At 38.3% G+C, this 13,844-nt stretch overlaps 1 protein-coding gene across 1 annotated transcript in view; it reads right to left on the reverse strand.

Moving 5' to 3' along the window:
* The window catches only part of fras1 (Fraser extracellular matrix complex subunit 1), a 196,203-nt gene that overhangs the window by 88,974 nt on the left and 93,385 nt on the right, over positions 1–13,844 (reverse strand). The window contains exons 14-17 of the mRNA XM_026342783.1: positions 7,716–7,859; positions 5,795–5,935; positions 5,069–5,209; positions 4,820–4,987 (exon numbers count right to left, since the gene is read on the reverse strand). Of these exons, the coding sequence (XP_026198568.1) occupies positions 4,820–4,987; positions 5,069–5,209; positions 5,795–5,935; positions 7,716–7,859 (594 nt within the window). The remainder of the gene's footprint in view (positions 1–4,819; positions 4,988–5,068; positions 5,210–5,794; positions 5,936–7,715; positions 7,860–13,844) is intronic.

Below are 13,844 nucleotides of genomic sequence, written 5' to 3' on the forward strand. Positions count from 1 at the left end.
TGCTCGTGCAGCGGCATTACAAATAGATCACGAGAAAATGTTTTTTCCTGACTCGTCTGACTGGAGCCTGTTATCTGAATTGAAAGTTATAATTCTTTCCTAGAATTATAAAGGTCTAGACCATCTGAATCTGAAAGTAACAGCTTCCTTAGTCAGCCAATAGCGTGTGGAACTTTTTAGCCACTTATCCAGGTTTTGTTCAACAAAGTGGAGAAAGAAGACTAGATGGCCTTTCCAGCCAGTAGCTACCTTCACTACTTCTGGATCTCCCTCTGGGTCCCCCTGAGGTACCCACCCATCAGATGTGCTTGGAAAACCTCCAAAAAGAGGTGAAAATGGGGGTGAAGAGGTGTTCTTAGTGAATGCCAAACCTGCCAGCAAACCTCCTCTCTCCCATTTGCAGTCACATTCTTCCTATTAATATAAAAAGGTTGTTCCCAGTCTTAAAAACACAGGTAGAAATAAATTAAGAGACTGCTCCTCAAAAGTTAGGACTGATGTATTTGTTAACTTTAGTAACTGCTGCAGTAAAGTTAACATGATTTGAATTATAGTATATTCAAAAAGTACAAATATGAGTTTCTGATAGACTGGAGGGAACCTCCAACTGAAATGCCACTTGTGAGAGGTGCTTATGGGCAAGCAACACAGGAGAATTGTTTTTTTGTATGCAACTCCTGGTGTGAAAGCTCAAGTTAAGAGCAGATGAAAGAACAGCAATAAAAACCTGCAAGCACAAATACATACATTTATAAAGACAACAGTAATCATTATAAAGTAACAGAATTGCAGTTGGATGCCGAATATACAATAAATATAAAATAAAAATTTATAATTTTAACTTTCACACACACACAATTCATGGTGGAAACATGGTCTGTCATACCTCACTAATTGTCTCTTATGACCAATCCAAATTTGTGATGGTAATATTAATGCATTAACTTAATTTGTTGATCCTATCTGCCCACACACCATGTGTCCCAAAATTCCAAATAAACAACTGTAAGACAACTGTAAACACGAAAGAGACAACTGATGTTTCTGTGTTAACCCTGTCGCAGTGTGACTAGTGCTGCAGCTCAACCTTTCTACCGATCAGGATTAAACCTCCTACACAACCACTATCTCTGTCTCCACATGAGGGCTGTTGACTAGAGAGGAAAGGGATTTACAGCCTGGAATTTGCTCTTAGACATCTGATAGCACATCAGCTCCAGCGCACGTCTGTAAGCACGTGTGTAGACATAAACACCGGAGTCTCTGAGTCTCTTGTGCATGTTTACACACCGTCCTCTGCTACAGGACAGTCAAATCTGTGGAGGTCTGACTATCTGTCAAAGCACCGTACTCACATACACACAAAGTCACACAATAGCCTGCATTGTTCCCGGCTGTACACCTGAACCCACTGATACTCCATTGAGAGAACCTTTGTTACTGAGAATAGAGGGCAAATGGGACAAGGGCTGCTTTACATATTACTGTGAATAAGGCTTTAATCACACGTCATTTATCCAGTTGACCCATGACTCGTTATGTGTTGAGCCTAATTTAGGAAGCTGAGAGTGAAAGCTAATGAAATACGTGGCACTCATACCGGCACAATAGCTGATGTACAATGTAACTACATGTGGAGACAAGCAGTTCAAATCCCATTTTCTGCACAACATAACAGGTTTGTTCCTAGAGTGTGAACAGAAAAAAGCAGAAATCCTATATTTCATTTTACATGTAGCTCAAAGTTCAAATTAGATTATAAAACAGAGACTCTCCTCAACACTAAACATGATATCATAGTAGCTTTAATGTCAGATCAACACATACCAGACTTCACATATGTGGCCTTCATCGATATACAACATTCAACTTTTCAAACACATCGACCTAGACCAAGAAACAAAGTTAAAATGCATCTGTTTGTTCATGTCAGCCTTTTACTGATCTCAGAACTTACCAAAGACTCTTGGTGAGGTGTTGCTGTTATTTCCCTCCATTTTGTTTCCCTTTGTACATTTATGAAGTCATTTCATAAAGCCCTCGGATATGCTTTTTTTTTCTTCTCAAGATGAAATACTAACAACTCATGCAGAAGTGTAATTACCACAGTTCATAACGCTACGGATTAGTCTGCATCGTTAGCATCTCTATTTTAACTTTGCATGGTAACGCACCATCTCTAAATTTCACTTTGCTTTCTTAGTGAGCACACAGACTGCTTTCCATCACTCATACAGCTTGCAAGTAGGTGCATGACATTGTTAAAGGTGGACTTAAACCCACTATGGCCACTGTATCGGTCTAGTTCTGGTCCCATGCGATCACACAGATGAATGGGTGTTGGAAGACAGAATCCAACTACTTCTCATCGATTTGTAATTGTCCCCTCCCAGATGATTAAGGGAATCCAATACTGCTAACGGCTATTCAATTCCAGGTTAAGTAAACAAAACTTTCTCTGGTGCTTGGCCTGCTTGGCACTGTTGTGCAGAGACAAATCATGCCATTACCTAAATGGCTTTAAGCTCAAGATCCTTAAAATCAGTAATGGGTAATGGGGACTCAAGCCCACCCACTCCACCCACCGCTTTTTCATTTCATTACAAAAAGGAGCAAACAGGTTGGGAATATCCTCACTCTTCACTTCTCACATAGACAACACAGGTATTGAGGAAACAGTATCAACAACAGAAGCAACCAATTTAAATGTTTCTAATCTTAGGAACCAAGGATCCATCAGCAAAGAGAAAACTACAAAGACATTCCTTGGAGCACCCTGTAATTGATGTGATCCTTGAACTTCACTCATATCTTAAAACACAGCTGCTGTAAACAGACACTGATGACTTATCTGCACCACAGTGGTAAATCCCAACACATCTACCCACAATGCTGCATGCCGTGGGTTTCAAAATCTACACGTCTGCCATGTCACTCATCTCCTACAATCCCTCTACTGAAACTTCATGTTTTGAAATCAAATCAGCTACAGAGGCAGCATCCAAACCCCGAACCATCCAATACAGTTTTCAGTTTCCATGAGAAATAATAGTGTAATCCAACTGTGAATGCAGTACTGAAACACTGTATTGTATTTTCATTTCCCAAGAGTCCTGCTATATCTCTTCACTACATAAAATATGGATAATGCAACACTGCACATACCTACAGATACAAACAACCATATAATCCATCTTAGGAAGATGTTGTTCACATTCTCTTTCCTACACAGTCTACACAGAAAGTTTTCAGAGCAACAGATGACATATCAGATGTAGAGAACAACAAACAAGAGTTTAAAGAAAAGTTGCTTTTGTGGCTAAAACTACATGAACTAAAAGTAATTAGTGGAAAATGTTTACTACTCAATGAAGGGAACCTGCCTGTTAGCACGAAACAATCTGGTCAAGTCTGGATTTTCTTGGCTTTACACCGAGACTGTCGGAGTGAAAATAAAAATGAAAAGCTGATTTTAAGTTGCATAACAAACATGACAACATCTTTCTTCTTCGCTTCTCTGTATCTTATGCTACAAAACGCACTCAGTTAAGCCATCAATAGCTTTCCTCAGTCTAAAAGCCTAAAATTCAACCACAATGTAAGCAATGGTTATAAAACCACTATTTGGCAATGTGTGCTTTACCTCGTTTCAGGTAACTCTGCAGATGAAAAGTAAACTGAGAGAAAGTAGAGCTGAACGAATGGCCAGCATTGGTGAATGACTTGGCAGCACACAGAGGAAGAGACAGCAGGTAGAACAAATACCCTTCTCCCTGCCAGATACTGGATGCAGTATGGTCAGTGACAAAGACTGAACAGGGAGGAAGGAAGACAGTAGAGCGGTGATTGTAGTAAATGGATAGAATTTCACAGCACCCAGTTGGAGGTATGAGGAAGGTAAAAAAAAACAACTGTGGTCTCTTCATCCCCCTTTTACCCCTTCTTGCTGTTCTGCTTCATTAAATAATAATAATAATAAACAAATCCAGACATTTAGGTGGTGAGGAGGTGGTAGAAACAGTGTTGTGTGTTGTTTGTTTGTATGTGTGTTTGTAGGTGGGTGATAATTATTCTCACTTGATAGACTGTCCCTTCAATCCTAAAATCCACCTTAAAAATGAGCCCATTACAAACACAATTTCACAGTCACCAACAACCTAAGTGTCTCCACACACACACACCAACACACACACACACACACACACACACACACACACACACACACACACACACACACACACGAACAAAATCTTTCATCTCCAAACACAATTACGTGCAAAGTCTACACTCTTATACACATCCACACTCAAAACCAAGACCAAACCTCTGTCCAGACTTATATTATGGGGCAGACATAACCAAGAGGAAAAGCACAGAGGATATTTCTCACAAATTTCTGACAGAGTGACAAAGGGACCTAAAGACAGGGAACAATCAAGCTATAAATGATGCAGTTATGTGGTATGTGCGTCAACCAATGACCATGACACCAGTTAACATTCCAAAAATATGACATTTGCAAACTAGAGAACCAAGAAACATTTGCCATTTTATTTAATCATTCATTAATTAATTTTCTGTCAATCAAGGTGACAGGATCTGAACAGAAGGAGATTTTCAGGTAGGGAGAGATATTTTGATATAGGGAAGGCTGAGACATGTTTATACCATTTACATACATGTACACCTAGATAAGAACCATAGGAAGAAATCTGAAACTGAATGAAGTTACCCTTATATACAATGGAGTGCCATTAATCCAACTTGCACATACTCCTTCACCTGCATAAAAGACTAAATTAAGCCAGCACATACTCACCTCTGCATGTCTGCTTGGCATTCAGGAAGGTGCGTGTTGGACACACGGCTGTGCAGACGCCGTGGTGCAGGTGACTAGACTGTGGCAGGAGAACTTCCTCTGGTTTGAGGCAGAGTAGGCAGTCTGAAGCCAAAGGACCCACACAGGAACGACAGGACGGGTGACAATCTGTGCACAAGAGAGATAAAAGGTCAAAATGCCGGCTGGCTATTGATGAAAATCTAAGCAATATAATGAAAATTTACTTACTGTGGCAGGTGTTGTCCAGGGAATACTGTCCCTCCCCACAGGCCTCCACACACTGCCCTTGGTGGAGAAGAAGGCCACCTGGACACAAGGTGCACTGGGATACGGAGGGACCCCAGCACGAGGCACAGGAGCTGTGGCAGGCTGAGGAGAAAGGGAAAGAACTGAACTGTCAGTTTATGTAGTACATGGTCAACACTTTATGTCGTTCATGACATTTTACTTCAAGAGCAAATTACAAGTGTAGCTGGCAAGCTCAATCATTTCTCATAAAAGTCAGCATGTGTAACTGCTGAATAAGTTACACATGCTGTTTAAGTGTAGATGTTAGATTTTATCCACCATCTAAATTTCTATACCAGATAAATGCCTTTAATTGAATGTGAAAAGTAAAGTTTTAAAAATCAAAAAGGACAATTTTCACCTAGACTTTCAAATATTCAATATTAGCCGATCAAAGAAAACACTAATTCACCGTTTGAACCCTCACTTGTTGAAAATTTGCTTAATTTGTGTTCAAAGTTTAAATATTTGAGTGAAAACACACTTAATAACAACATTTTTGATCGAATAGCAGATATAAAATCTGCATTTCAACGACAACCAAGCTAAAAGACACTACTCGTTCTGTTGATTGAGCTGATAACAGGACATTGAGATTTGTAAAACTGCTGTAAGACAAAAGAGTCAAGCTCCAAATATAGGGTAGCAGTTGAAGATGTGACCTACCTCTGCATCTGCTGTGGTTGTCCATGTAATGCTGGGCTGGACACTGGGTAATACATTTCCCATAATGCAAGGCGGTCCCTGGAGGGCAGCTCATGCACTTGGGATTGTCAGGATAACAGGATGCACAGGACGAGTCACAAGCTGTGAACGGGGCCAGGTAAATATGGATTGTTTGTGGTCAGAAATACAGGAAGCATTAAGTTCATTTAAAAAGTGAACTAAAGTCAATTAAGAGAAAAGTCCTTAGGCGGTCGATCTGTACTTCACTTAGTGAGGCTGACAATAAAAATGAGTCCAACTTTTCCAACAACTCTTCACAGTTACTGTAATAACTGATGAGATATAGAGATGCATAGTTCAAATGATATCACTGAGTAAACTTTGCTGTATTCCCACTTTGTGTGTGTCTAACTGTCCATATCGACATGACATTTTGACATGCAAACATGGTCAAACAGATCCTGCATTCCATCTAAACAGAGGCTAACGTCAGTAAAAGGCATCCCTACAGCATCCCAGAGGGGACAACAAAGGAAACCTATCAAATCTAACCCTGAAAACCCTGTGGAGAAAATTCAGAAGTTAAAAAACCCGTCAGCTCTTGCCAGATGTTGACATTTTAAACCAGACCTCAAAGCAGAAACTGGCAAGTTCTAATGGATTTGACCTTTTTCAAGAAAGTTCCCTGGGTTTTGACATTTTCTAAAAGCGCGCTCCTCACTGAGAGCCTCAACTCTTCCATATGAACTGCAGGAAAAGAAAAGTCTCAACCCCTCCAGGTGGTTTTAACCAAAGAAAGAGCTTAGCTATGTGCTGCTAAGTTCACAAATGCCTTGAGGGAAGCCTATTCTCGCTCTTCTTCATCTCAACACTTAGAAATAGAAAACATCCATATTCATACAGGATCTCTTTATTCAGGGAGCTTCTAAATCCTCATTAGTGAAAGAGAGAACTGCTAATTATTGTATTTTTTATGTTTGTTTGCTAACTCTGTCTACTGCTGACTTATCATTTTGGCTGGATGCTGGCAAGAACCTCCACAGGGATGTTAAAAAAAACAAGCCCAAACAGACCTTCACCTCTACTTCACTGCTAACAATAAACATCTTATTGTCTTAGTTGGTGGTGCTGTTTACTGTATACTGCACTGGCACATTCAGTGACATCTAATTTGTCTGTTTAAATATCAGTTTTCACTCCTCACAAAGTGAAGCTACATAGCAAACATTTCAGATGGATAGCAGGAACTTGGTGGGTTACTGTTTTTGTGTTCCCCTTTTTCATTGTGTAGCCTTGATTTTAGGAAATGAACAACACTTAATGCCACTATCACATATGAATGAATTGTGTATCTATTTGTATCTATATGTTTTTCAAACATCTAGCCTGACTAAAATTCTACTTAAGTCTATTTTTGCTGTATTTATCTCATTTTGTGGACAACAGACAAACCCGCAGATAAGACAAAGTCATAGAAAAATATTTTTAGTGCAACAACAAAAAAAAAATGAATAGGATGTTTTTCTCTGCTATTTGAGAAAACATAAATAAAGATTTGAGACATTTTGCAGAGACATTAAACAATTGTACCTTGTAGAATCTGTTATAAAAAAATCAGAGAGTCCAATTACTGCATCCACAGCAGCAGAAAATAGAGTGGATGTCAATGCAGCAACAACAAAGGTATTATTTTTTAGTAGTGAGGTTAGTTAGTGACAAACTGGCATTATAACAGGCATGTTTGTATATTGGGTCTGGGTTAAATAACACTGTCTTTAATCCCTAAGAGGAAAATTCTCCTCAGTGTTTGATCCAGATATTATAATAACCAGCTCCAGAAATTGAGCTATTGTCTTTGAAACAGCAAGTGTTCCTTGTATTGTTAAAATACTAATATGAGAAAGATATTTGTCAGCTTTACCGTAGCAGATGCCTTCTTGACTGTAGAAACCAGTGCCACAGTCTGAGACACATTCCCCGTCTTTGAGCAAGACAGCAGGGTCTGAACACGACACACACTCCTGGTGACTCGGCCCACGACACTCTGAGCATGACTCATGACAGCCTGGTGGAAAGAATAGAAAACATTTCATGTAGGTATCTAATTACTGAAAACTGTCAAGTGTGTGGCTTAAATCACCAGCATCTATATCTTACAACCAACTTACTAAATATCTTTTTTCATATTACTCTTTCCAAAGACACAGCCAATTATTTCCATTCTTTTCCCCACAGCAGAAATCACACTGAACGTGATGTAGAATATGTCATGTCTAACTTGTTTCTATAGTAGCCATCTCATATTAATCTACACTTACACTACAACACGACAGAAAGTACTGTTGTTGCACTATTGTGTATGTGATCCATAGTAGGTAACATAAATAGTGAAATAAACACTGATCTCTGTTTTCTTACTGCACATTTATGGTTGTAAACTGATACTGAAAAAAGAAAGGAAAGATACAAAAATACAGAGAAAGATACAGAGTTAATATTAATAATACAACAAGTACAGGATTTCACAGAGCTTGTTTGTGTGTGTGTGGTCTGCATAGATCCAATTACCAAAGGTATTATATGGATGCTGGTAAAACCAACAGTAACAATAGTCCAGACAAACAGTGAGAGCAGAAAGCTAAAGGGGTGACCTGTAAAAATAACAGTGTGTGTGTGTGTGTGTGTGTGTGTGTGTGAGAAAGAGACAAAGAGAGAAACAAACAGTGAGTCATTATGACAATTAATTAATCTTGTTTTGTTTTTCTTAATTGAAATAAAGCCCATGTGTCGTTGCATCAAATAAAAAAAAAAGGTTCTATCTCAACACTGGTATGATTTGACAAGATTTTCCAGCAGACCACTGACTGAAACAAGGTGCCAATGCAAGTGCAACAAAACACATAAAAAAAGACACAGAAACAAACAGGAGGAAATCCCAAGAGTGCTGCACTTCTGGCTACGTTAGAGCTAAGTTTAGCAGTGAGCACGGTTTTCTTCCCAACTTAAACCAGATTCCTGATTCACAAACTGCTGCTGTTTAAGTAGAAACAAAAAGTCTGACGGAAAGTGTTCCTGTTATCATCTAAACACCGTTTACAGGTTCATCTGATGTTTATTTTCGAACACCGAAATGTTGGAGATTTGTGGAATTTATTGAACCCTTCATTAAAGGTTGTTCTAAGTTTTCTCTGTGATTCTCATGGGCCTGCAGCTCCAACTCTGTCAAGATGACTTAAACACTAAGGAAAACACATCAGGGTGAGAGCATAGTCACTTGAAGAGGGAGTAATTAATTTAATCAGCACCACTTAGGAAATATTGATGAAAATCTCCCTCAATTAATGAGAGACGCCAAACGTTAACCAAATATGTTATCTCAAAAGTTGCTGGAAAGCACCATGAAAGAGATAAATCATCTTATTCCCCCTGCTCTGCTCTACGATACAGTTTCCTCAGGTAAAAATGTTTATATGTTGTCTCAGTCCCTCTTCATCTTTCTCTTATCATCACAAAAACACATCATCCTAACATCCCTACTAGCAACACAACATCTACTGTTTAATCTAGCATACCCTATTCCTCGCACTACCAAACACACTTCCAACAGTGTTATGCAATTTGAGGCAGATTTAATACGTTTTATTTCCCATGCAGCTATTTTTGTTCTCCTCTACGTTGAGCTTTGCTGTCAGTGAATTTTTGCAGAGCAATTCACCTGAGTCTCTGTCATTTAATTATTCACCTCTGACAAGCACATTGTGTATTCAGTCCTGTTTGTTTGTCTCTTAGTTCAGGAGCATACATCAAAAGCTGTTGAACAAAATTCAAGACAATGTGGTGTAGGGCTAGGCCCTGTGCCAGAGAAAAACTGAGTAGTTTCTAGTGTGAACAAAACCTCCATGAGGCCATTTATGATGGACAATGTCACTGTCTTTTTGCAAATGTCTTAGTAAACACAATTTTTGAGGTAGGTTATGTTACCACAACATTTAAAAGGCCATACTGTGTGTTCATGCATCAGCTCAGGTCCAGGTGGCTCATTAAAATTATAGCATGTTAAATGTTAAATGGGTGAAAGGTGTGACAGGCTGCCATTCATTAAAAAGGCAACCTCAAGACATAGCAACTAGACTTTCTTTAAGTCATGGGCTCTACAGTAATCAGCAAGAATGCCAAAATTGTGTATGTTAATACAAATTATGGTCAAAGAATGGGCTAAAACAGTTTTTGTTAAAACTAAAACTTAAATTACCAACGTAGCTAATTGTATAGCTTAGGAGGAGAAATCTTCTAAATGAGACAGTTTAATTTGAGTTTGGTTTATCTCATACACACAGTTTCTTATCTCTTATCGCTATTTTGCAGCATCTTCTTGTGCAAATGAAGTAGGTTTTTGACTCTCCATATCGCTACCCAGTCCTCCCCAGTTACAGCCCTGATTGAGTATTCAGCTTCGGCAAATGGCAACATACAAGGTGATTAAAAGACTGCCTTGAAAAATGGAAATATCTGTTATAAAATGTATTGTGTTGACTCTGCATGTGGTGTATTGTGTATGCTTAATACATAATACTGTGTTTTGGGACATTATTTTGTATGTGTGCAAAATAAAAAGCAAATCTTTCATCAGAATAAGTACTTTCCAGCCTGTACTTTTCCAGGAGTCACACTGTCTTTCCTTTGTTGTTCTTTCCTTTCCATTTCTTTTCGCATTCAGGGTAAAAAAAATACCACCAACCACCAGCCAAATTAAATTTTTCATAGTTTTTACTGTGGGTGGATAAATCTGTCTTTGCTATCAGCATGGGATTTAAATCACTGACACTAGGTGATTTAAAAGACCACACTAGTGGTTTTGCAATCTTTTAGCCCATTAGCTACAAATGTACACTTTAATACACGTTCCTGCAAACTACTTTCACAGTATCACTTTTTAAATTGATTTTCTACCATTCAAATGTCTGCTCGTTTCAGCTCATGTCGGTTTGATGTGAACATTTACTCTGCAAGACTTGAAAAATGCTTCTTGAAATTTGTTATTTACTCAAGTCCACATCATCTGAATAGCCCAGTGTAATTTAAACGCAAGACAGAAGTTGTTCAAAATATAAAGCAAGTATGGCAAATATTCTCTGTGACCGATTACCTATCTCTGGCATGTTGCAGGTCTCTGCAAGTTAACTGTCATATTGCAATGACATACATGCAAACAAGCAGCTGCCTGGAAGGCAGAATATCAATCAAAAGTTTTATTTTTAGCACTGAAATGTTAATATCAGTAAAATATAAACAACTTGTAGTTAGGACACCAGTATGTAAAACCAAAATGTACTTCCTTTAAGTTGCACTGAGTCAAATGAGTGGCAAACTCACAGGACAACAAGGTTACAGAAGAGTTGTCTCTTCTTCTCAGTAACTGAGCACTGGAACATATCTTCTGCTGTGACAGGTAGATTGACAGGTGAAGTAGTTCCTGTCCCACTTTTGAATTTATGTGCACCTCAGCTCTTCCTATTTTCCTGCCATCTTCTCCCTGCTGATCTTCTAACGCAGTTTCTGAAGATGTGCACCTCTTTCTCACTCTTGCCATGGCACACTCTTTTCTCTGTCCCAGGCTTTTTTTCTTGCCTCAGCCCTCTGGCCTCTGAGTTTCACACTGAAATCCTTGTCATCTCTCTTTCTATTTGTGTGTGTCGGCTTCTTTCTCTGAATCATTGCTTCATCTGTTCTCACCATTGCTCAGTGTTTTAATGTCTCTTGTTCTTGTTCTATTTGCTGAAGATCCAGAGAGTTTCCCTAACACCCTCTCTTCCAAATGAGAGGATTCTGCAGAATATTTATTGGCATCTAACATGCAATAATTCCTCACTGAACAGCTGCACTCATACAATTATTCTTCTATGGCAAAATGTTATATTACAATTTTTAAACAAACACCAGGTGTCTGTTTTCTAATAACCTCTATCACTTTAACTGGGAATTATTAAAGTTTTGTCTTGCAAAAAGACAAAAAAGGGCAATTATGTGAACAGGAGGGGACTCCTACATTTATATGACTGGCAAGTCCCCCTCCAAAAATGGTTATATCCAACAATAGGATTACACCTCCTTTACCTTGCCCCACACAGGAAAGCAATTTATTTTTCTGTGCAGCACGAAGCGCAAAGTTATCAGCAAATGTAATCCTAGCAGGCCAGTTGCCAACAAACCTCTAAAGCCTATTCTGCATAAACCAGGGGAGATTGCGATGAATGCACAGTCACACGGTGCAGGGGATAATCTTCGCTTTCTGTCCTCCTCGGACAAGCAGGGACACACGATTACTGTGCTGCCGCGGTACACATCCCCTCAAATTCTGAGTGATAAAACAAGATGGGATGAGCGATTCAGCAATTAAACAGGGCACAGAAAAAGCAGCTTTAGAAAAAGAAAGTGAAAATAAGTAAATCAATAAAAAATAAAAGAGGATTCCCCGGTATTGGAGTAGAACAGCAAATGGAATCAAGTTTGCATGTTGTTTTTTCCTTGTTTATACTGGGTCACTTGGAGTAAAAATCCTACATATGTCTATGCATATTTGAGAAACAGCAATCCAGAGTGAGACTTTGCCAGAGACATGAATATTAATATAACAAACAACCACTGAGCTACCACACAATTCATTTCTACTTCTTGAGCCTGAACAACAACAGAAAGGAAATTTTTATTCTAATTTCTTCTAGGTAAAGCCAAATTACAGAATTTGCTCAGCAAGCACGGTGGAGAAAAATCAGGTTGTACACTGTGAAAAACATATTCAATAACACAATGTCTTTTTTTTCTTTTAGAAATAGGAGCAGTAGGGTGAAATTGCACCTTTGTCAGGTTTGCCTTGGTTTCAGACAGAATCTAAAATGCAAAATGAAAGTAATGAAAATGGGCGATAAAGTCAAGCTGTCAATAAAATCACTACAGCTTTCTTGAGATTGCGAGGATCATACCTAACAAAAATAGAAATGAATACCAACATGTTTCATAGTTCAGAAAAAAAAAAAGAATATGGCTCTCTCATAATTTCTTTTCAGGTGAAGTGTGAATGAGTGTTCACGATACAGACGGAATAGCAGTGAAGTCATCATAAATAAAAGTAGCGAACAACAGCAATTTTCAGAGATATCTAGTAAAAATTGCTTTTTTTTAAACAACAGAGCCTAAAAGACATTATAAATCAATTACATTCTAATTGTAAACATATGTGAAAGCTTTAATAGCTTGGCAAATAAATCCATATAGCTATATAACTATAAAGTTTTAGTTTTCATGTTTTAGAATATGATGGTAGATGACCTTATCAAATTATTGCCAGTCCCTATTTACTGACCTATGTACTCACTACAGATAGGGTGTCCCAAAAACTCCTTAGAAAGCCTCCAGTTAATCTAAAATGCTGCAGCCAGAGTTCTGACTGGAATTAGCAAGAGAGATCATATTTCTCCTACATTAGTTTCTCCTCAGACTCACTGTAAAATCTAGAATTGAATTTAAAATTCTTCTTCTCACATATAAAGCACTTAATAATGTAAATTGTGTTTGCAGGTCTATGACAAGACATAAGGTCCAGCCTCCTTTATGAAAATCAATCGCACTACTTGCCCATCCATCACTCTGACCTCAATACACTCACTATCCACCTTGCTCTACAAAAAGGATCACACCACTTTTACTGAATGCTGAAAGTTTTGGACATATATAATATGGTTCATACTAGTCTAATATTCTACATACCAAGAATACTGGGCTGACACGTGATCATCACATGTTTAAGTCTTTTCTAAAACCAGGAAATTCACTTATAATCAACACATACAGTATACAAATAAAGACTATGATCCTTTAATGCATGAATTCAACTGTTAGGACTGGATGCTAATGTGCAATCTGTGCAGGTTCTGTATGCTTATATTATTTTTTTTATTCTATTTACTTTGTATCTGCTCCCTTTAACATTTTGTCTTTGATACAAAGCTTTGTTGTAGATGACCCAATCTGGGTTAAAGTTGTGTAATGAAGA

Source organism: Anabas testudineus, chromosome 9 (assembly GCF_900324465.2).
Source record: "Anabas testudineus chromosome 9, fAnaTes1.2, whole genome shotgun sequence".
Lineage (NCBI taxonomy): Eukaryota > Metazoa > Chordata > Actinopteri > Anabantiformes > Anabantidae > Anabas > Anabas testudineus.